General features: G+C 43.0%; 1 protein-coding gene across 1 annotated transcript in view; it reads left to right on the forward strand.

Annotated features, from left to right (window-relative positions):
- The window catches only part of TBCD (tubulin folding cofactor D), a 119,868-nt gene that overhangs the window by 42,726 nt on the left and 52,395 nt on the right, over positions 1-24,747 (forward strand). Inside the window, exons 14-19 of the mRNA XM_027886074.1 lie at positions 6,352-6,508; positions 13,157-13,214; positions 17,595-17,624; positions 20,731-20,816; positions 23,022-23,102; positions 23,840-23,913. Coding sequence (XP_027741875.1) covers positions 6,352-6,508; positions 13,157-13,214; positions 17,595-17,624; positions 20,731-20,816; positions 23,022-23,102; positions 23,840-23,913 — 486 coding nt within the window. The remainder of the gene's footprint in view (positions 1-6,351; positions 6,509-13,156; positions 13,215-17,594; positions 17,625-20,730; positions 20,817-23,021; positions 23,103-23,839; positions 23,914-24,747) is intronic.

The following is a 24,747-nucleotide window of genomic DNA, read 5'->3' on the forward strand; positions in this document are numbered from 1 at the left end:
CTCACCTTCTGGTGCAAATGTTGTTAATTTTCTATTGTTAATTTTTTCTTCTTAATTTGATTAGAGTGGATATGTGCTCTGGGGCAGTACCCAGTTGTCTCTGCTTGTAGTACAGATCATGTGGTACCACTGATAAGAGATTGGATTCTTCTATATTTTATCTGAGAGTACAGAGCATGGTGCTTCCTGATAGTTGTATATAACTGGATAGCCTTAAAAAAGAAAACCCAATCAAAGCCTAAAAAACTCTACACAGAGTGAAAAAAGGGTCATTTTTGCTTGTCTGAGCTCGTTGTGCCATTTATTAAAAGAAAAAAAAATCAACAAAACAGCACAAGTAAAACCAATACCGTTTTCAGATGGGTTCTAGGAGGAGGTTTAACTTTAAAACAGATTTAAACAGTCCTACAGAAATCTGTTACGTGGCTTCTTAAACTTATTTACATACTCTGATTTTAAGGATTACCTCCTGTGTTCTTGTATTCCAGAGTAAGTTGTTTGTTATGGATTTGCAGCTGGCAGGGTTTGGAGGAGAGGGATGGTGTGTCAGGAAGTCAGGCTTGTGCAGCGTGTCGGTGCCTTCTGCAGCAGTGGTTAATTGGGAGGCTTTTGGCACAGTTCCAGGTGCTTTTCATCATAGATACAGGAAGAAGTGAAAAAAAAAAAAAAAGATCTACCTGTCTTAGGTGGACTCTCAGAAAATCGAGAACACCCAAACCTGAAAGGCTGGTTACGGTAGAATTCCTCTTCTCTAACACGCAGGTGAACTTTAAAAATGATGCACGGCCTTGAAAAGAGTCTTTTAAAAAAGTTATAATGCCTGTGTCACCGTAATAGTTTTCAAATTAGCAAGGAAGCATTATAAATAGAGCAGATTTATTTATTTTTTTTTTCACTAGCCAGCAGGTATGAGCAAGAAGAAGAAATGCCGCAGCAGGGAAGGTCCCTCCCCCAGCGCCACTGGGAGATGGGGTAAACACTGAGCAGGGAATAAATGACAATGAATTGCTTCTGGCTTTTTCACCGTGGGGTTTTATCTCGGTATTGCACAATCTTAGCCTTAAGGCTGGGCTTTCTTGGGTGATCTTTCTTTTCTGACACGCAGTGTTATGAGTTTACAGAATTTTTATACTCCTTCAGAGTAAGTAATTCATTTGCTCCGTAGGATTTCTCCACGAGCCTGTTCCTTCATGTCCTTAAACTGCAGTTTGCTGCTGGTTCAGTCAGTCAGAGGCAGAGCTCTGTCAGCTGTGAGGTTCTGTGCTGCTCTCTTGTCTGGCCTTGGGGGTAGATGAGTCCCCAAAACATCTTTCACTCTGTGTTTCAGGACTGTCCTGACTCAGCTGCCAGCCTGGGCACAGCCAGGCAGGGGGGCTTTGAGGATTTATGGCTGTGTTAACGTGGGATGGACTGGCCAAAATCCTGATCCATCTGCTTCCTGCTTGGCCCCTCTGCACACCCCAAAGTGCTGTCAGTGTGGTGACACTTGTTCAGCCCTGCTTGTAGCTCTTTGCAGCAGGTGCAGAACCAGAGCCACCACCCAGTCCTTTAAATTCTGGGTGTCAGAAACACGACTGGTACCAAACAGCGAGTCTTTGGGGCAGCCTCCAGCCTAACCAACAACTCCTTCTGCCTGCCTGACAGCCAGCCTTGGCATTCCACCTTTTCCTCCCTCAGCAGCAGGGCAGACAACAACCTCCCGGTGCTGCCCCGCCGTGATTCATCGCCGGAGCAGGTCTGTCCTGTGGGCTGGCTGAGATAGCTCCATGGAAAAAATACCACGTGAGCGGATAATTAAAGGCTCTCTTAATTCATTACGTAGCGAGAGACTGAAGTGAGATTGCAGCCAGCCAGACACAGGCCTTGGTAGTCACGGGGCAGAGAATGCAGGTTGGGTTTGTGTGTGGATCTCGCAGCCCCGTGTGGGCTCAGCAGTGGGGATGGGATGGGATGGGATGGGATGGGGAGGAGGTTGTGGTGGTTTAGACACTTCAGCCCTTCAGTCTGAGCCTGCATGAGCTCTGCTATCTTCCCTCCTTCTTCCCTGGCAAACTCCTAACGAGGTCAGCCCCGGGGGCAGGAACGGGAGAGGAGAGGTCACCCGTGGGTGGCTTTCAGGCACTTGCCCTTCGGGATGTGATGTCGGAGCATCTCACAGGAACACCGAGAACTTTTGAGCAGCCCAAGCAACACACTCATCGTCTGCTCCTCACTGACAGGAAGATTTATCCTCTGGATGAAGCAGCCCTTTAGGAGCAAATCCTGGAGTCGACACCTTGTATCGAAAACAAGAACAAGTGAGGGATGTTTGGCAGAACCTTAAACAAATACTGATTTCTGATAATGGGCCTGACCTGAACTGTGTTGGTACAGTAAATATTAGTACAAGAGCCCTAACAAAGTTCCAATTAGGACCTGCCTCTCTCTCCAGCACAGGTCAGGGTGCCATGTGGGAGTGAGAGGTCCCAAACCTGACATTCTTTACAGGGAGGAGCCAGGGTTCTGTTTTTAGCATCTGATCAGCAGCGATGGGTGTGCTGTTTCACACACAAGAAGCTGATAGACTCTGCATGTGGCTGGCTGCGCTTTTTTTTTTTATTTTATTTTATTTAAGCCTGAGCCTCACAAAAGGCACTTCTGCAAGGAGTTTAATTGAAGAAAAATTCGAAGAATAAAATTACTGTTCTTTGTGTTGAACACATAACTGTGTTTAAGCTTCATAATTCATTAATTGTAGGGCCATTGTGCACAAGACAACCTTCAGAAACAGCAGACATCCACTTTCTCTATTACTTTTTTCTTATGTAATTCTAAAATAGAAGCTTTTGCAATATATTTTTTTACAAATTGAGACAGCTTTTCTGCATAAACAGCCCCTATAAAAACATAATACTTGGCTGCGAGACGACATTGGCTTTCTCTGTTTTAAGCTGCATATTTTGGTTTTAAACTAAATTTAGACACTTCTCATTTCACCCCAGATCCAGTGAAAATGTGTTTTAAATTAAATAGGGTTGACTCGACGTTTTGCAATTTTCCTGTGGAGACAAGGCCTAGGGAGGAACAGGTTTCTGTTGTTTGTTTGTTTGACTGCTGTATTTGTGTGTTTTAAATGAGAAACAACGCAATACATTAAAAAAAAAAAAAAAAAAAAAAAGAATTACAACGTGGAGTTAAAGTGACATAGGTCTCCAGATGGCTGGGTTAAGGTGGAGGTTGGTGTAAAGTATGTTTTTAAAGGACTTTTTTCATTCATGTGACCTTTCAGTATCCAACATCTTCCCCAATTCCTTTACCAAGTCTCTCAGTGAAAGGTGCTGAACATCCCGCTGTGTAAAATCTTAAAAATCAAAATATCTGTGCAACCCATCTCCAGTATGGGGGGGGGGAGGAGGGGGGGAAGAAAACCCTGTTGTTTGCAACTCTTTGAAGCCAGCAGTTGTTTCTTTATTTTCCCAAGGCTTGAGCAAAGCTGTGCTGCAACTGCAGTGACGCTGTTGGGCAAGGCAGGGTGGGGTGAAGCAGGTGCTTATTGATACCTCCAGGCTACAGGTAAAGGTGACTGTGTTTTCCTGAGCATTCACAGACCTAAACAGGTGGATTTTCTTTTACTAATTAGCTGGAGAGTGGACACTGTTTATCCTCTGGTTTTGATGGCAAACTTTTTAAAGAACTGTGGGTCAGTGAAGGAACTGGTAACTTGTAAAGAATCAGTAACTTGTAAACTTGTGAAGTTAATCTTACAAAATTAAGTACAGTCTGTGTTTTTTCCTTGTTGTATCTCCCAGCCTCCTACTTTTCAATAAAAAAGGCATGCTCATAATTTCAAAACCAAAGAATTATGTCCCTGCCCTACCAAACTGAAATAAGTTTCTTCTGGAAGATTTGGGTTTTTTTCTAGAGTTTTAGGATTTTTTTTTTCAATTTTGATTTTTTTGGGGTAAATTGATTTTGGGTCTGAATTTGACATGGTGTTTGAAGAACTCTAGGGTAAGGAATGAAGTGAAACGTGGAATTTTGGATTTTATGACTCTTTATCACCAACAGGAAGTGCAGTGCTGAACCCGCTTTTCCAAACCCACGAACATTTGTCAGGAGCAGCTTTTACGTAACATTTCTTACAGTCCACAGTTCACCAGTAAACATTCAACCAGTTGACAGCACAAAACTTTACCAGATGACCCCTAGATCAGTATTTCCCTGGTTGTTCTATTTATATTCACTCAGCCCTTCCTGCTTCACACTTCACCTTGTTTCCCTTATTTCTCCCACCTTCCCAGTGCCCAGTGTCGCTTCTTTCCTTTTCACTGTCCCTCTTTGCTCTCCAGACTTTGCAGTGACTGTTCCAGAGTGATGCTGTGAGTCCCAGATGTCGGAGTAGGACACCAGAGAGGTGTGAGAGCTCGAGCTGCTCCCAGTAACAGACCCTGGAGCATCCCCGACCCTGATAAATCGGGTGCCATTTGCTGCTGTCCCTGGAATTTGGGACGTTAATGCCTTGAATTGGAAAATCATGCTACTTTTTTTTCTTTCATACACACATTACAAACGTGAGGAGCTGCTGGTGGGTCCTCCTTGCTCCTTCCTCCCCTGCCCAGCGCTGGGAATGTGCTCCCAGCTGTCGGAAGGAGCTGGAGTGGTCGCCCTGCACTGAGGGAAATGTGCAGCAGCTTTGCAAAATCGCCTTTGGCGTCTCTTTGAGTGTCCTGTAGAACCAGCAAATTCCATTTTTCTCATCAGTTGATGCAGCAGTTTTCAAAACAAGCTAGGCAGCATTTTTAAAGATTTCCATTGCAGTTTCTTTCGGAACTGGGAAGTGTCCAAAAATCCATCTGTCTTTGCTGTTTCATTGATCCTGACTAGAAATTGCTCTTTTTCCTGTGTAGTGCTTGTGCTTCTAATAGCCATGTCTTGTCCAACGCTCTCCTTACTGCTTTATTTCCTTCAGCAGCTTAAAATGAATTTAAACAGCCTTTTAACACTTCCCTTTCCCACTTGTGGTGTGTATCTTTCTGTTAAAAGCAGCAGCATACAGTGGTGAACTGCACATGGAAGTTTTAATTATTTTATGATTGCATCCACTCAGGGATATCCAGACACAGGTTGCTAATGAAATACAGCTCAGTGATCCTATTTCTTATTAATGGGATCACCTTGTAACAATATTTTCTGTGGAAGAAAAGTGCATTTGATAAATTTGATACAAGAAGGAAAACAGAGGAGTTGTTTTTTTTTTTTCTAGAGGCTGTTGTTTCTACAGACATTATTAATTTCTTTAAAATTGTGTCATCTAGAGAGAAGTGTATTCAGGATGTGCAGATTCCAAATGAAGGAGCCCTGCATTCATGTAGTATTTCTGGAACTGTGATGATATGTTACTAGAACTGTGTACAAGAATTGTTCTTTCAGTGTTTGGAACCTCTTTATCTGTGTGTATCATGTGGCTGTTCAGGATGTGAATACCTCTTTCTTATTTCCTCGCTCTCTTAACAGAAGTTGGTATGTTGGGGGTATTGATTTAATCTGACTGATGGGTGAAGACTTTTTTTGGGTGTGTGGTGGGGTGGTGGGATCTGCTGTTCCCTCATCAAAAGCTTCTGGTTTTGCCTTAAATCCTCTGTGCAGCTGAAGAGCTGTGTAGTTCACTGGTGTTTCAGATGTCTGAGCAGCAGTGAGAGCAGATCCCACCTGTGTGTGCTTTTCCAGGTTATTTTGCAGCTTTATCCATATTCTCTCTTTCTGATGGGTGCAGTTCAACAGCAGAGACAGGTTTAAGCCTAAAATACTCCACTGAAGTAGCTCCAAATAGCAGCTCTGTGGGGAATAAAACATCACTGCTTCCTTAATGCAAGAATGATGTCAAGTGTGTCACTTGGCTCTAAGATACTGCAAAAACTGTACTTAAGTCCCTTTCAGGATTGAGATATTAATGATTGACAAGCTATGTTAATTGATAAGAATTTAACATATTCGGACTTCTACTGTGATTAATGTTGTCTGCAAATAGATGGATACTGATTCTTTTATTTTATGATACTGATTCTTTAATTTTCAACACTCTATTTCTTCAGAAGTATTATTTCTGTAGTGATGGAGATTGCTGTAATATTTGCAGTCCAGTTCCTTTAAAAGTGGACACCTTAAAATTCTGCATTTTAAAATCACTTTGAACGTGTCCCACTGAGTAATAAATTGTATCAGCTCTACTCCTCATGTACCCCCTTACTTGAATCCTCATTGAGTTATATGTGAAGGAAATAAAAAAACCTGCTGCTGCTGCTCTTACACCTCATTTTTTTTGTTCACTGCTGCCCCTGACTGTTGCTCTTGCCCGTTTTCTCTCTCTGACAGTTGTTCCCGTCATGCTGAAGGCTCTGACGTACGATGAGAAGAGGGGGGCCTGCAGCGTGGGCTCCAACGTCAGGGACGCCGCCTGCTACGTGTGCTGGGCCTTCGCCCGCGCCTACGAACCCGCCGAGCTGATCCCCTTCATCAGCCACATCTCCAGGTGAGGCTGGAGCTGTGAAAAATCAGCCTGTCTGTGGACAGGCACAGGGAACAGCTTCGAAGTGAACAACTGAGTGGGAGTGGGATGACGGTGATAGAAACATATCAAAGTGTTTCCTTATCAAGTGTGATGACTCCACGTGAAAAACCAAAGAAAAGTCCAAACAGACTCAGTGTAAGGAGGTTGAGAGAAACCAGAGGCTTTGGCACACAGTGTGGCCTGTCCTGCTTGGTCACCCTCTCTGTGCTGAGCTCAGCAGAGTTCTGGCAGTTTAAGATTTGGAGCCTTAGTTAAGCAGAGTTAGAAATAAACCACTCTAAAACTTTGGAGCTGCTTTCTGCAGTCGTAAAGGCATGGAAATGTTAGGAGAAAACTTATGGAAGAAGTTCCTTCTTACCTTTCCAGGTGAACACTTGTTCCTAACAATCCATCTGACTTTGTCAGATGGGTGTTGTGGACAGAATAAAGTAGGCCTTTTCTGGCAGCTTACAGCCTGCAAGTCGAGCAGGTTAAGTCTAAAAGAATAAACTGCACTTCAGCTCTTCTTCCACGTAATTTATAATTTTCATTTTGAAGTGTTCCCATTCCAAGATTATTTTGAGTCAATAATAAAAGAACTTCCAGTTTCTGGAAGGGCTAAGAACTTTGCACAGTGATTCTGAATTCTCAGTAGCACAGCACTTTTGAATAATGGGGAGTTTATTAGAAATAAGAACCTGTTTTGGTTAAAACTAACAAATACATGAGAGAATTTGTTTCCTCTTTTGGTAGCCTGTAGTTTTATAGAGTAGCCCAGTCCAGTACCCCACTTAGCAGTGGATGGAAACACGTGTATGTAGTTCTTTTTCAATCTGTGGTTTCTGTTTCAAAAGTCTTTCAGAAGTAAAATCTGCAAAATATTTCCAAATCTGCAATACTGCAGTGGTGGGCTGGAACTTGGTGCAGCTTTTCACTTTATACTGTTGATATTTTTGCAGATACAAATTGGTTTTACTTTTTTCCTTTTGTCTCGTGCTTTCCCTCCTCTTTGCCTGTGAGATTCTCTCTTTGGTGTTTGGTCTTTTTGTTGGCCACACACTGACCAACATTTCAGGTGTTCTTTAACGGGTGACTTGCACTGCAAACGCACAGAGGTGGCTTCTAACAGTTTTTCTTGGCACACTTTTAGTGCAACCATTGACAGTGAAAAACAGGGTGGACAGCCAAGGGGAAGCTGAAAATTGCTCAGGAACAGCAGTAAGGTGGTATGGTTTGTAATATCTTAGTTTTCCAACAAAGCTGTTTTGGGAGCAGAGAATTATTAACGCTATATTTTAAGCTTTGCTTAAAAACCGCGTGGTTCTGGTGGCCATACCTTTCCTGAATGTAATCAACTCCTGAAGGTAGAATTGCCACTCCAGAGAGAAATGGTGGAGAAAAAAAAAAAAATATTCAAATAAAGTATGACACACAGTTTCACCTATTGTGTCAGCAAGCCGATAATTACACCCGGCTTTTTTTTTTTTTTTTTTTAAATCTAGCCTTAGGTGTGTCACTGTTTTACTTAAAGAAGAGTCATACTTCTAGCCACAAGCAAATTGTTGCTACCCTTAAAAAATGCAGAACTCAGCATCTTGAAACAAAGTGCACAATATCCATTGTGAGCTGAATTACACAGCGAAAAACATCTGCCTGGGTAAGAATACGCGCTGGGAGATTCTTAGAGGAAAGCTGTAAACACCTTCCAGAAGTGCAGTGAGTGGTTGCAGTCCTGAAGTGCTGGCTTTGCTCGGTGCTGGGAGTTGCAAAAGGCTTTTCCTGCTATTCAGTGTTCAGCTGCTGGAGGTGGGACCCACATAGATACCAAGTGCTACATAAACTGAGTCCTGCCCTGCATCCCCCCTGACAGCAGTTACAGATTGAAGCAGAGGGGAATTTGGGATGGGGGGATTCTTTTTTCTTTTCCTTGTATCATCATGTAATGGAAAAACATTGTTTTCTGTGTTTTCGGTAGTCAAAGGACATAAATACTTCACTTCAGACTAGTGAAAAATCGCTTTAAACTGCATAAAGTAATATTTTTTTAGTAAAATTTCTAACAGTGCTATAAAGGAAATATCTGTCCCCATGTTCAGTGACAAGTCTTTCTTCACTGGTTTCTTATGAATGCTAAGTGGTGAAATTAAGTTACAAACTTGAATTGCTGTAGATCATAGATCAGCCCTTCTCCTTCCTGACCTTCCCACTCTTTTAAGAAAGAAAAAAGAGAACACTTAATAGAAACACATGTCCAAGAGTATTTCTAATGGTACTTGCTGATATTTTTACATGTCAGTGTTTTTCCCCATCCGTATTTCAACAAGATCCACTTGCTCCCATCTGCTTAATAGTTTGTTAAAGTCTAGTTTAACTGGTTTCTAAAACCTTGCCTCATCTGTTCAAACTACGGGACCACAAAAAGAAAATTCTTGGCAGTGTGGACGAAACTTCGCTTTTGCAGGACAACCTTCCTCCTTTTTGAGGTGCACACGCTGAAGTTGCTGTTCAAGCATATCTTTATAAAAGCACCACTTGACTGAGCTTTGTTTCTCTCCCAGTCTCTACATGCGCCTCTCCTCTTAAGCTTAACCTATGAGGAAAGTGAAGCAGAGCTTAATGACTTGGAAATAAGGGTAATTTGATTCCTGCCCCCTTGGGTGTGGAAGTTGCTGCCTGTGAAGTGGCAGGTGCACACCGAGGAGCTGAACTGTTTTGTTTAAAACCCAAACAAAAAAATAAAAAGGAAAACACGCTTCTGCTCTGTTAGACAATTAACAGTGATTAAATGGTTGCTGGCTATCTCAGTGAGTTGGGGCTGTGCAGAGTGGAGGTTCCTTTGCCTGTCAGTGGTGTAGGTAATCAATCCCTGCTGGTTCCTGGTGGGGATGGGGTGGCTGGAGCCCTGGCACACGCAGTGGGAGCGGTGCAGGAGGGCGGCGGTGGCTTCCCTGCGGTGCCACGCTGGGTTGGAAGGAGGGGGGAACGGGCAGGTGTGGCTCTGGATGGATGATGGAGCTTGCTCCAGGGCAGGATTGTCCTGCAGAACTGGGGAAATCTGAAGCATTGCTCTGAGCTATGTCTTGTACCATGATGAAATATGGAGAATGGCTTTCTGCTGTTGTGTTCCTTCGGAGGGAGAGCCGTGAGCTGAAGGCACTTGGGTAAAGTGAGCTCCTGCAGGGCCATCACGGGCTTTTCTGAAATGTGTTTTATTTTAATAGCAGCATTTGTAACTCCTGTTCTAAGCATTTTTCTTCTTTCTCTTTTCTACACGTGTATTCATTATACTTTTACCATTTTATTCCCCAAATTTGTTGTTGGAATGACCCACTGAACAGCGTAGGAGGGGTGGGTGGCCAGCGGGTAGTGTGAGAGCTCAGGCTGAGCTGGCTTAGAGGCACTACCAAAGCAGGCAGTGTGGAAGAGGGAATGGCCACTGCATTTCCCCTTCTCCTCAGACCTTCTCCTTGCCTAGCTAAACAGGGGGAATTAAATCTGAGACAGGAATTAAACCTGGTTCCCCAGCAGTGCAGCTGGAACAGGCTCTTTCACTTGCAGTGTTGGGATGAAGTGAACGGGGAAACTGCTCTGCTCTCAAAAACAGAGCTGGCAAAAGAAAAATTAATTGAGCCTACATGTGTTTTCATCACCCAGCTTACTGCTTAACAGTGGCATGACTGGAGGGGAGCAGAAAGGGCTGTTGCAGCAGCAGTGCTCAACAGACCCGAGTCTGACTCTGATCTCACCTCCTTTCCTAATTTGCTTGGGTTGTTCAAACCCATCTTGCCTGTGATGGTTGCTGTGCCTTCCCTTCCCCAATGTACAACAGGGAGGAGAGTTTGCTGCCCTGTTGCCACTTAGACTTTTCCCTTTTAGGGCTGAGGAACGAAATTCTGGTTCTGTGCCAAACTGGCAAGAGGTTTGAGAGTTTATTTTTCTCTTCCCGCAGCTTCAGGGTGGCACAGTGGAATTGGTGGTAGCAGATTTCCAGGGGTTAGCAAAAGGATCAGCTTCTTGCTGTCTGTGGCTAGTGGAGACTGGAAGTACCTGCTACAGGTGATAAAGGGAGTTCAGCTTTATTGTCTGGTACATCTGGAGAGGGTCACCTGGTGTCTCTGTGTTCTGATGTCTCTCACCTGGGCAGCCTCTGCTGTCTGGTTCTTCCCACCTTGTCAGGGAAGGGAATGAGATCCACGTGGGCTGGGGAAGTGCCCACTGACATACTTGGAGTCCTTCTGACTTTCCCTGAAGCCAGTTAGGTGAGTCCTTGGGAGAGCGAGGAAGGGACGAGGAAGAAAGGGACGGTTATCAGTTGACTGACAGAGTTGCAGCTTACTTTTTAAAGCCTGTTTATGTTCATTGTACACTTGAATGCTGCTGTTCACATAGGCCCACGTACCTCAAGGAACTGGGGAAGGTGTTCATGGAGATTGGAGGATGCAGAGCCGTGCTCTGCTCCGCCTGGCAGCAGGCAGGTGTGGTGCACTCGGGGCAAGTCAAGACATGATCCTTTGAGTAGCTTAAAAAAAATACCCCACTTGGGTTGACATAAACAGTTTCTTTATGTTAGGAAATCCTGGTGCAGTATCACATAAACTCCCACGACGAGGCAGACGGGTGAAGACACCTTAGACGTGTTTAATCCTCGGCACGTTGCCCTCCACGCTAATCCCTGAGCCTCCCAGTGGGAATGGACCTGAGAGAATGACTTGTGGGCTTTGATAAGTTAAAATACTTCATTAAAAGGGTTCACATAAAGCAGTGACTACTGTCTGAATGGGGCTTTGAGGACAGTGACAAAATTCCTGGGGTTTTCTGTTTTGTTTTACTTCAGCGCAGTGTGCAGTTGCAGCTCTGAGTAACTCGGGTGGCATCACACAGACATGGTGTTGCTTTGCTGGTCTGACTTACACAGGTTTGTCTTAAGGTAGCAGAAGAATAAGAAAAAATGGAGAAGTGAAATTTGATTATAAACTGAGCTCTTGTTTGATACAGTGAGGGCAGCACTTGGGATTCTGAGCTTCCTGGTGCGATGAGGGTTTTTTTCCTCTTCAGAGAAGGTCAACATTGAAATAACTGCATAACTGACAAAATACTGCTTTAGCTTATGGTCCATGTAATGGGAAATGTTAGGCAGAAATTTGCTTCTTTTTGCTTTCCAGGATCATTTTCATCCAGTTCCATAGTTTTGAGTGTTCTCAAATTAAAAGGTTTATGGGAGCTAGTCATGTCATATTAACCATATACTTCTTTAAATGTCCTTTTAAAATAATTTTTAAGTCTCTCTGGGTGCCAGAGAATTAGCAAACGTGGTATGAAGGCGATGTATCTGACCCAGCAGTTTTTCAGCACTGAGCCATGTGTGCTGCTTCCTGATGGAATATTTCCTGAACGTTTGCTCTTCCAGTAGCTGTTGTTTGGATGACCTCCTCTTTCCTCTTGTCTTTGTGCAGAGAGGGGAATTGCTCGTGCAAGTAGCAATAAGAAGGCATTAACTGTCTTTAGAACAATTTATTGGGGTTTGTTTTCATTTCATTCTGCCTTTCTGTCTCTTGTTTTCCTTAATGGAGATAAACTGAAATTACAGAGGCCAAGCTGACTGTGCATTTCAGGGAATTTGAACAACACAGTATTCATCACTGTAGGGAACTGATAGCCACTACCCAGGCAAGCTTGATATTATCAGTGTAATTAATATCCTTATGCTGAAGCAAAGCTATCTTGAATTTACTTTTCAGCCAGTATTTATTTCCGGTTTTGCCTGGAGTCAATAAATAATGTAATGAAGAGTTTCAGGGTTTGAAAGGAATAATTTTCTGCTTAAATGATTCTCCTGAAGTGATGTTTATTTGTTGCTGAAGTTAATTGAATGCTGGAGGTGGATTTCTAAAGCTGTAGACTGCCTGTCCTGGGATATATTCTCCCTCTCTTGTGTAGCACATCTTTGAACAGCAGTTCTTTTGAGGCAGGAGAATCACCCTGTGCAGGGTCACCAGACTTCATGCATGAAGAAATCGTTCTGCACAATCATTCTTCTGTGTCTGCAGGTCACCCTTTAAAAAAAAAAACAAAAAAACAGCTTTGCAGTTTGTCTTGCAGGTCACTTTTGAGGCGGATTTGCATATTGTTGTCTGATTTTTGTTCCTCACAGGATGTGACTGTTCTTGTGGAGAAAGCTGCAGGTTTCCATTGCTTAACTTTGCCTTGTGTTTCAGCCTTACCCAAGACTTGCTGTATATTTGGCTATTGAGAAACTGTTTTTCCAAGTTTTAATTTGAAATTGCACCGTCTGAGTCTCACATTAGAGGTGGTCTTTATGCCCGGGTTTTAAACTCCTGCCGTATTTAAACCAGAAAACCTCTCTGTGCAGTTAAAGATATTCACATATTCCTTGATCCAGTGGGATGGCCGTTGTCCATTTGTGCTGTGGAAAGTCCCCAGCAGACAGGAGAAACAAGGAAGAACGGGGTTATTTCAGCTCAGATTTTAGTTTAGCCTGGTATTTCTAAATAATAATCTCCTTAGAGGACGTGCTGCCTGTTCTGCTTGGAAGGCTGAATGTTGAAATAATGGCATTGCACATTTCTCCTCATATACTCAGTACTAACTCTCAGTGTTTTATTTCCTCAGTGCATTGGTGATTGCTGCAGTATTTGATCGTGACGTTAATTGCAGAAGAGCTGCTTCTGTAAGTTACCACATTTCAACTTACCTGGCTCTGTTAGTTTTTGTTTGTTTTCATTTAATTTTAGAATTCCTAGACTTGACTGTGTAGAGCTACAGCAGAGAAGCTGTGAGCAAAAAAGAGTGCTTTTTGAAACCCTTCGAAGTACTGTGTGAATTTAGATTTTAATTTGAATATCCACAGATGCACATCTTGATTTATGGCCACAGTTAACAATCTACTGTCTTCTTGTCATGGTGGTTAAGATAAAGTATCTAAGAAAGGGCTGTTTAGCATTTTGTAGTCACAATATCACAGACAAAAGGGTCCTACATGAAACACAGACATTGGCTCGTTTGCAGGTCACCAAGCTGGTGAATTTTATGAGGCAACACTTTTCTGACTGTGCATCAGCTGTAACTCTGATCATGGTAATTTCTAGAATAATGTCTCTCCTTCAAACATATTTTCACTTATTGTATAAAAGTCTTTCCATAGGACAGGGAATTTTTAAAAGGGAGTGATAAATCCATTAGGCAGATTTGTTATGTGGTTGATAGCACTGACACCAAATTACGTTCTGTGAAAACTTTCTGCAGAAAATATTTATGCTGATGAGGATTGGGAAGAATTTTCCTAAGAGGAGGGGAGGATGGAGAATTACAGAATTCTATAGTCACAGAATTTGAGAAGAAGAAGAAAGAATGGGCACATTATTTTTGAGAATTTAAGTCTGTGTCTTGTACATATTGAACTTGCTTTCTTTAAAAAAAAAAAAAAAAGAGGTAAGAAGTATGAGTTGTCTTAACAGAAAAACCAAATTATCTTATGCAAATGTAAAAAACCCCACCCTATGACTGCATGATCTCAAACCAGGCCCAAGCAGTGTCTGTCAAAGCACCAGGTGTCTGTTCCTGACAATAAATGTCCCTGTGAATGTGTTTAAAAAAAAAAAAAAAAGGCATTCTTTTCAATGTGTCCATTAACAGGTCTGTCTGATTTTTTGCCTGAAATTTTGAAAGCTAATACATTTATAGCACAAGAAGGGTTTCTCAGGGATACCTGGATAGCATCCTTATTTTTCCTGGCCACACCTCTGCTGGAGAGGTGAAGCTGCTGAATGAAGCTGCAGATTAATTGCTGGGGAAGTGAGTCAGTGGTTGTGCAAGCACAGCTCAGGGGTCTGGAGGCTCTGGAGCCAAAGCAAGCCAAGGGGCTGGAGGTTGCTGAGCACTCAGAGAGCATATTCTTCACATCTGTACAAAAAATGAATGTCAGCAATGCTGCTTCTCCTAAACTTCAACTCCTAAATTTAGGTAGAATTTGCTGGTTTTGGCTAACGTAAGTCACTTCATTCAAATCAATTCCTAAGAGGGATTTGCTTTCCTGAGAACTTTAGGGAGCACAGGTGGTGAAAAGTGAGTTATTTTTTATATGGAAACTTCCCTTGGAATCAGGGGTCATGTATAAATAGAAATCTTCACAACACAATTGCCACTGCAGGTGTACTGCTTACCTTTAGCAGCTTGATCTGATTGTCCTGTGTGATCTTCAATATGTTTCTACACTTAAACATAACCCATTATTTTGCCCATGAACTGTGGTGCTAAACCAGCCCCTTTCACTAAATCTGTGAACTTAGTGCAGCCTTTGTATCTGTATTTCTAGTGAGGATAAAACCCAGCATATTTTCTCCTCACTTTCCTCTTCTGCTGTAGCCCAAGTACTTTCTGATTTAGAGCTGGTCAAAATTTGCAATTGCTGTTTGATGGATAGTTATGAAGGTTCCAAAACCTTTTATTTTAGAAAGGCAAAGGTATATTTTGTGTTTACCAGACATTCCTACAATTTAGAAGAAAAATACCTGGGAGTCCTAAATATTTCCAATCATTCCTAGAGTAAAACACCTATTTAAATAAACAACATGTTTTTCTAGATTTTCCATCTATTACAATATGGAATATATTCTAATGCAGAGCACCAGTAAAACAAAATAGAGAACAGAGACATTTTGAACCCTGAGGTTAAAGAGAATAGAACAAGACTGTGCTTTTGAAGCTCCACGAGCATTCTGGGCTGGCTTGTGCAACTCTTTCATGAATAATCAGTATAAGGAATAATCAGATGAATAAGTGATGTTGAATTGGACTCCATTCAGCTCTGCCATCTCAAAAAGAGGAGGTTTTTTTTCCCCTCTTGATTGGCTGATAGTTTTTAAATTATCTATTTTTAAACTAAATATATTTAATGTTGTGATATTTTTTCAATTTTTGTGCAGAGTGTTCAGGTTACCAGACTAAGTCTGTCACCTTGGTTCTGATCTCATGGCATCTTGTAATTAATATCTTTGTATCCAGTTTTTCCATCTCTAGAAGGGGATTGTATAAAAAATGAAAAATTATTCTTACAAAGCAGTTGAACTATTTGGCATCCTTTAGGAATTTGAAGTCGTTTGAAAGTGTGACTGAATTAGTAACATTTTCAGTTACTGAAGATCTCCTAAGTATTACAAAGAAAAGTCTTCTGTGAAATGATAAAAAAGTGCTAAAGGAATATGGAGGGAATTCTGTGAACATTAAATGAGCTTTCTGTGCAATGGCTGGTTTGCTGTGACATCTTCTATAGGCCCCTATACATCTTTTTCCAGTTATTTTACCACAGGATATTTCAGTCCCAGGGCTGTGGATTTATTTTTGTAAGTAGGACGAAACTTCCGCTGGTTTGCAGCAGATTTATGTTGCTTGGCTATGATTTTGAAAGAAAAAAAGGCGTTACAGATTGTGTATCATTTAGGCACCTGTCTGAGCAGCACCTTTTTGAAAGGAATTGTAATGCGGTGATTAAACTGACATCCCTTGGATAGGGTGGAGAGTGTCATCTTCACTGAAATGTCCCTGTGCTGAGTAAAAAGGGTCTCAACAGCATAAAGTATAGTATAAAATACAGGATATGTCCTCAGTAATATGTTGAGGGTCTCAATAACGTTAAATATAGCATAAAATATAGCACATATCCTCAAAAATATATTGAGGGTCTCAACAGGATAAAACGGGACCTAAAGCTGATGTGGAAGTAGGAAGAAATAAATGATGCAGAGTGACTTGAAATGATGTCCTGGCAAATCCTGACTGGGAGCTTGTGCTGGGAGTGAGGTGAGGAGGGGAAAGGCTGGGCCCCATCATTCAGCAAAGAGCAGAGCCAGGGCATCTCTGCATTCCCAGCTCCTGCTCCGGAGGCGCTGGATGCGATGCCCAAGGCGATCCAAAGCCGGAGCGCCCGGGGGCACTGCTGGCAGAGGGGAGGTGGGTGGGCTCCCCAACCTGTGCTACGTGTCCTGAGCTGGAGATGCCGTGAGCAGGAGCCGAACCTGCCTGGGCAGGTCTGCAGGGAACGAGCAGGATCACCCCAGGAAGGCTCCGAGAGGCTCTGGCTCCATCCCGGCGGGTGCAGCCCTGGCTCCACCTGCACAGTGCGGTGCCTTGGGGAGCAGGCTGAACCTGTTGTTTCCACAGGTGGATTAACACATGGGTGCTGTCTTTATGAAGGAAATACAGAAGCTCTGTCTGTCCAAATTCTTGTGGCATTTCAGCAAGGATTGGGATTTCCCCCCTGCCTGTTAAATATCAATTGACAGTTGCTGTCCATCACTTGAGAGCTGTGTGTGCAGAGAGTGATGGTTCCTCGGAGAAATGTCCGGGAACTGTGATCTCCCCTCTCTGAAAAGAGTTAAAACTTACAGAAGTTATTATTAATGCTTAGAATTACAGCCTTTTAAGGAATGAAAAACGATGAGTGGTTTTTTGAGAGAGGGAGAAAATTCAAGTAGGGAGTAGGGAATTAATTAGGTTTTATTCTGTGTACCATACAAGTACAGATTACGTTGGTTTTGTTGCATTTTGCAAGAACTTGAGTTAATTTAGTGCAAAACACAAGAAACATAGGTGAATAAAAGTTCAGGGTGCTTTCAGACATGTACCATGCAGATAAGTGTTGCAGTCTCACTGTTTTTTGCCTGAAGATTCCACTGACAAAGAACCAAACTTTGCCCACTCTCAACCAGTGATGTTGAAGCCAGACAAGAGTGAGCTGTCTCAATTTCTGTTGTCTACAGGCACTGACTTTCAATCCCAGGGCGAAGCCTTGTGTCACTACTCCAAAGCACTTGTGTGGGTGTGACTGGTTTAATAAACCTGCATTCTTAAACCTCCAGCTTTGGGAGCACCCGAACGAGGAGATGCAGAAACAAGAAAAGCCCCGCGGGCTTGTTCTACTGACAGAGTTTACATTATTTAAAACAGAAAAGCCATGGGTCATTTATATTGTTGTGTGTTTTGAATTCATCATCTGGTGTTTATCAGAAAGCAAACCTGACTCGTTTTGGTGTGTTTGTTCTCTGTTCCTTAGGCTGCCTTCCAGGAGAATGTTGGGAGACAGGTACGGTGACTTCCCTGCATCTTCATTCATTTGTGCCTCGGAGCTCACTGTAAACGTGGAGTACCTGAAATCAAAATTAGACACCGTGGCTTTGGAAAAATTGAGTAAAAGAATGTCACAAAATCATTGTTTTCATCACGAGCAGCAGGTTCTGGTGGAATATTTTTCTGAGATGCGAGTTTGATTTTAGTATTCCAGTTTCAGAAGAAACGGAGCTCTCTGGTAATTTTGAGTCCTTCCGAAAAGCAGTACCAGCATTTGTGACTGCAGACTGCAGTGCTCTTAAAGCAGGAAAAGTGTAGTGTTGTTTGTTTGGTTTTGGGGTTTCTTTGGGGGGTTTGTTTTGTTTCATTGACTTCCTCGTTTTCACTAGAAATAGAACAACTGAAGTGTGCTGTACAGTCATTGCTGTGGTTGGTGGTACCGCAGTTTATGAGGCTTGAGAGTCTTCAACTCAATTTTTGGGTTTCCCTGTTGTACTGCACAGATATTTTGAGAAACCTGGTACTTCAGAAGGTACCCAAGTGCTTTGAAAAAAGGTATTGTGGTAGGTTCTGGTGTGACTTAGCAACATTTAAGTGGTTAAAATGCTCAGACAACTTTGATTTTTCAACCTGGGAGAAGCAAGTAGGGTAAAGATTTGGATTTCCTGGTTTCTCATCAGGAATTAATAAAGCTGAACATACAACTTAGAGAGGAAGAGAAGGGAGGGGGGAATGGTTCAGTTAGTGACAGAGCAGGTCATGTGAGCAATTTTTTTTACCAAGAAGACCCTGGAAGAGGGTAGGGACTTCTGGTGACCTGACCCAGGTAGGTGTGTGATAAGCAGAAGCCAGTGTGACTCTTCCCTGGGTCTGTAGTTCCTGCCCTGGAGAGGTTGGGCATCACAGAGCAGCTCAGCCTGGTTCCACCATGTGAGGTAAATAACACCTTAGCCTGACTCCAGCTCCAGGTGAGGGAGGGCTCCTGGGTGCTGCAGCTTTAAAGTGCTTCCATGCAGCAAACATTTTGTGGAGTGTTTTATTTCTTAATTAGAGGAGTATAGTCCATGTTGGTTTTACAGCCAGCAATGTTCCTTATGGGCTCTGCTCTGACCCACAAATCAGATGTCTTGGTGTTGGTAGAACACACAGGATTTCAGCTTCTATATTGTCACATTAGCAGTGACACATGGCATAAAGTTTTCATGGCATAAAGGACTCTGTCAGTCTCCTGCTGGTTCCTGCAGAGGTTCAGAAGTTGAACCATGCCTTGGTGCCTACGAAAATGGTTTCTTAATGAGCAGATCCACCCTCTGGAGTTCTCTCCCCGGATGCAGTTGTGTTAAAAGAGACACTCTTTTCTCTGAATTAGAAGGAGCTAGAACATATTTTCCACCTGAGGTAACAATGCTGATAATAAATAGGTGGAGAAGAAGGCTGCCCTCACTTACTCCCTGGTTCCTGCCTGCTTCACCTTTGTAATTCCACATGCCCCAAATCTGGAGCTCGCTTATGGCCACAGAAGAAGAAGCCATTGTAACTTACACCGTGTGTAAATGGAAGCTTTGGAAACTGTGGAGAACTTTTTAAAGCACAAATAGTGAGAAATGCACCTGCTTGTAATAATACCAACCTTCCTTTTGGAGAAGTTTTAAGTGTTCTGACAGAATGGAAGCTGTTGGCTGTTCCTGTGGGGCCAGGCTCTCTCCCTGGCCATGCCCTCTGTACTCCTGACCTGGGAGTCAGGAATGCTGCTCTCACCAGCAGGCACAGTGGCACCCTGACCTGTGGTGAGATGGCACTGAACTGTCACACTCTCAGCTGAGGACCAAACAGCAAGGTCCACCTGGCAGCTACAGCTGGAATTATTTGGCTCTGATTTTCCTTATGTAGTGTGCATCCTTACATATTCCATTGCATGCCTTGCTGTTTGGTTTAAATCATAAGGAGTTGTTTCTCTTGTACCTTTTTGTCCCTATTCAGTGTTCCATGAGGTTTTTGGACAGAGCATTCATTTCACCTTTGAGTTATCAGGGTGTCCCTTGGATAAGCCATGGTTCAGTCAGATTCCAGCCTGCTTTGCTGGGGTTTTTTTTGGGATCCCTGGCATTATGCTTCCCAGCCCGAGATCTCCAGAGCCCCTGGCAGCTCCCACTGCCTGCAGGATAAACTGCTCCAGTGGCTGGGGCTCAGATGGAGAGATACTTTCCACTGGTTTTGCATGGCTGTGTCCTAATGTGGAAGGGGTGAGTGAGCTGTAAACAAACAAACCTGCAGCACATCCCCAACCTGTACTTCCACAGAGCCTCATTCCTTAAATACTCCTGGAGTTTCCCTCCTGGAATCCAGCAGAGTGTCTGTTGGTTGGCTCTTTCCCATTTTGCTTCATTATGTCTCGTGGATGCTTTGCTGCCTCTGCTTTCCCAAAACACAGCTGTGCTGTGTAATGCTGGATATCTGAATTGTATTCCTTATATATACAAAAATTCAAATTTCTAAGTGGAAATCTCATATTTAGGAAGATAATTTATCCTCTAGAAACAGGCTGGCTTTTGAGCAGTGATGGCAGAAGTAGGATTCACTCTTTCAGGCTTTTCTGGGAAACAGTTTTCTCCTTGAAACCAAACCAACCCCAAAATTTTAGTTCATTAATCAGTCATAAAACGTACGTGTAAGCATCCTTCATGGGATGCATTTCTGGCTGCCTAAATCTCTAATTTTATACTTCATAAAACTGGCAGCAGATCCTTGTGCCTTCACATAGACTGGAAACGTGTTTCTGTTTACCTGAACCTCCTTCCAGAGGAATCATTCTCTGGGTACATACATAGTCATGCATTCACCAAGTACATGTTTGGGTATGACTGGAAGGTGTGAAGGAGCTGTGGCATAGGTTACTGTCTGCTGCCTTTTACTTGGGCTGTTTATCATTGACTCACAAGCAAAGCGAGGTATTTTGCTGTTTATATATTCAATATCCTTTATGTCTTTGCTACTAGTGATTTTACTATAAATTAAATTGTGTTTTTTTTTCAGTGCTTGGGAGAGTAGCAGGAAATTTGTTTTCAATAATGTTGCCTGTTTGGAAAGTATTTTTACACTTAAAAATAATATTTTGTTTGTAGGGCACTTTTCCCCATGGCATCGACATTCTCACTGCAGCTGATTATTTTGCTGTTGGGAACAGAGTTAACTGTTACCTCACTATAAGGTGAGTTTCCAAGTATTAGTTCTCTTAAAGATGAGAGACCTTTTGTACATAATGAAATATTTGTCTGGTTGCCTCACCTCATGGAACATTATGTTTAATACTGATGGTTTTGAGTAAATCAGAATTGGGATTTTATTTCTACATCCAACTGATTATCGTGTGCAAAACATAGTGAAAACATGGCCATGGTTTCCTTGACTACAGGGAGGAAGGAGCCAAGGAGCCTTACTTGCAGGTGTCCCAAAACTGTCAAGGGTGGGGAAGATGAGGGGGTTGAGTTTGTGGTGTGTGCACAGACCTGTAAGTTGAGTGCTGGTGTTTCTCCTGATCAGCTCAGTGCAGTAATGTTTGAAAAACCAAACGGATCTCGGCAGTCCAGAGTCTGCAAAGAGTGAATGGGAAGTGCCCAGGGTGGGGTGGGGGGTTATAAAGCAGGGGCTCATCTCAGAGGGTGATGTCAGCTCTGGGAGTGCAGTGGTGCTGAAGTCAGGGGAGTTCAGAGCCGAGCTGGGATGAACAGAACATTGCACTTCCTCGGAGATGATGACGAAGACCAAGGGCTGGTTCCAACCTGAGTTGTTCCAGACAGAGTCTGGCCTGGAGTCCAGCTTCATGCAGAGCCACGGCTCAGACCAGCACCCACGGCAGGTGATTCAGACCTTCTGGAGACAGGTCAGGTAAATCACCCCATGGGATTGCTCAGAAGCCAAACAGGTCAGAAAGGCTGGAGCAGATGATATCCCTGGGGAACAGAAACAGCAGACAGGGACATGATGGTGCAGGCTCCACCACCAATTTTGTGACTTCCACCGAGGAGTTGTTTAAGATAATTGCCCTGGAACCCTCCATCTTCTCCTGGACTATTTGTGTTGTTAATCTGTCCACCTCCACGTCGTCCCTTTTGTGCACAGTCCCTTCAGTCTGTACATGCCTTCACCTTTTACCGACTGTCAGTTCTTCTGGGGTCCCCACCCTCCTCCTACACCTTCCCCAGAGCTCCCACCCACAGAGCTGGGATGGGGAAATGCAGGGGCTTGGTACTGCACATGCCTGAGATCCCTGTGGAATCCATGTGATTTTTGAAACTCGGGCTTCTTATTGTACTAGAAGAAAATTGAAAACATTCAGAATTGACAAAGCAGTTTTTCTTTTCTCTCTTTTATAATTTTGTAGGGTGGTTATGTTCTCCTGACTTTTGGGGAGTGGAATTGTTAATCTAGGGCTCAGTAGGTGTTGTTTCTTTGTCCTCTATTGGCTCAAGTGACCAAGGTCTGTCCTGTGGATTTAAGGATTCCCACTCCTCTGATGAATTCCACAGATACCAGTATGGGAACATGCCACAGCATTTGGAATTTCTCTTTGCTTTACTTCTGATTACACACATGTACATCAATGGAACAGTTATAGTTGCAAAGTTAATCACTCAAAAGATAGGAAAAGGTAAAATTAAGATAATCCATGTGTCCTTAGTGCTGTTCCTTTGTGCCCTTTTGACACAAACACGTTCTGCTGATTGTTGGGCTTCCCAAGGTGATTTAACACTCATCAGATGTACTGAGAAAACATTTCATTTAACTTGTGTTGACCTTGGCTTTCAATAGTTGATGCTTCTGAAGATTGGAAAGCAAGTGTGGCTGCAAGTGAGGTAACTGCAGGCTCCTGAGATAATTAATGCTGGTGTTCCTGTAGGTCTCGACTTTGCATCTTTAACAGTTTTTGTCACAATGGACTTTTTTTTGTGGTGTGTGTTTGATTTTTAGAAGGGACAGGTTGAAAACCCACATTCCATTTTGGACCATTGTATTTATGAAGATGTAGCACATTTTTACAACTTGCCTTTCCCGTGTCCTGTAGCTGGAATAATTGCACAAGTTAACACACACATCTTGATTTTCTAGAATGTAACAAAGGGAACTGAATGTTTATTTTTGCTTTTCATTGCTGTCAAGCTCAGTGTATGTAAAGTAGTTTTTATAAAGACTGAAAGTTTTACAAATTTTCAGTTGTAAAATATTTGCCACTGCATTACTCAGCTGCATCTCATTTAGGAGAAGGCACATTTAAGTAATTTTTTTTTTGGATTGCTTTGGAACTGGAGGATTTAAATCTTTGGAGCAGATTGTGTTAAAATGCACACAGATGCTGATTCTGTGCTGTCTCTCTCTGGCCTGTATTTCTATATCTAAATGTGCATTTCTTTTTCAGTGTGTATATTGCTGGCTTTCCTGAATATACACAGCCAATGATTGATCATTTAGTTAATATGAAGATTAACCACTGGGATAGGTAAGTTCATGAAGTCTAATTATTAATATCCAGGAATTGACTGTTCTGCATATTACATTTTTCTAGGCTATTTTTGGAAATTTTACACCAGAGTTTGCAATAACATTTGACTGAAGGAAACTGGGCAAGTAGTAGGTGATATAATCTCTGCCTCCTGAGCACACTGTCACTTAAACAGGTTTATGAATTTGTCTCTTGGCCATGACCTCAATCTGTTAATAGATTAATAAAACCCATTTATATGTTCTATAGTGTGTGTGAGGGGTAAACACTGTCACCATGCAATTATCCTAATTAAAGCAGATTTCATGCATAGAGATGGTGCTTAGTCACATTCAGTGTTCAGGAAGGTTGAAATGTGTGCCTATCACACAAATGAGATTGTATCAGCGCTGAGCCCAGTTTGCATCATGAGAAATAATCACAGTTTACTGCAGTGGCCCTGCCAGTGCACAGAACAGGCCCTGGGGTTCCACCAGCCCTGCTGGTGTTTGTCTCTTTGAGCAACAAGCTTTATTCCTGTTGCTCAAGGCTGGCTCTGGGCTGGCTGCAATGGATGCTCTTTGGGTTTGTTGGCTGTTTCGGAGGGAGGAAACCCAGGATGGACAGAGGATACTGTAATTTTCAATATTTGGGGGTCTTTTTTTTTTTCCCTGTGGACAGAAGTCTCTTCCTGATGTTACTTCTACTGAGTTGCCAATGCCCCCAAGTCCTAAAATTCTTTCTTACATCCTCAGTGTCATTCGAGAGCTTTCAACCAAAGCCCTGCACAACATCACCCCCCGGGCCCCCGAGTACATGGCGAACGTGGGTAGGTACCAACCAGCTGGGTCCTGCACTGTGGGGCACAGCCAGCCTGGGTAGCACAAATGGGTGCAGATTTAAACATGCACCGTGGCTCAGTAAAAATTAACATTCCCCCCTGCAGCTTCGTGCCGTGTAGGGACACCCATGGCTTCTCCAGTTTGCAGATTTTGTGTCAAAATTCTCAAATACTGGCAGGTTGTTTTTATCTGGGGTTTGGGCTTCAGTTCCTGCACTGGACCCTGCTGGGTCAGTGGTGCAGAAATGGGTGCAGTTGTGTGGGAACAACTCCAGCAGCTACTCCTCAAATTCCCAGGTTCTGCTGACAGTAAGGCTTTGATGTTGTAGAGGATGGGGGGATCTGTTTTGTCTTGTCCAGTCTGACATCTGCAGCAGAATTCCTTTCTCTGTGTGTGTAATCAGATGTTTCTTAGCATGGTTTCCTCAGCCCATTCCAGATCCTGAGGATGTGCTGGCTGCATTTGAATGTGGCTGGAGGACAGTAGCTGGTCCCCAGTGGATCTGCAGTGACAGAGCTTGCCTGGGCTCCCTGTCCTGGACTAGCAATGTGGCAGTTTACGTGGAAGTCAAATTCCATGGCAGTACAAGCCCCACTTCCTTTGCTCCTCAGCCAGCCCAGTGCCCAGCAGTGATGTTACTTCATTTACTCCAGCCAGGGAGGTAAAAAGTTGGGAGTACAAAGAATTGTCAGAATTTACTTTATTAAAACTCGTTTTTCATAAAGTAGCCAGGATACTTGACTTTCCAGAAACGCTTTCCCCATTTTATTTCTAGGCAGACATGATTACTGTTAGAACTGTGATCTGTTACTATGCTTTGT

Source organism: Empidonax traillii, unplaced genomic scaffold (genome assembly GCF_003031625.1).
Source record: "Empidonax traillii isolate 1590-97213 ecotype Southwest subspecies unplaced genomic scaffold, ASM303162v1 scaffold177:size1754471, whole genome shotgun sequence".
NCBI lineage: Eukaryota > Metazoa > Chordata > Aves > Passeriformes > Tyrannidae > Empidonax > Empidonax traillii.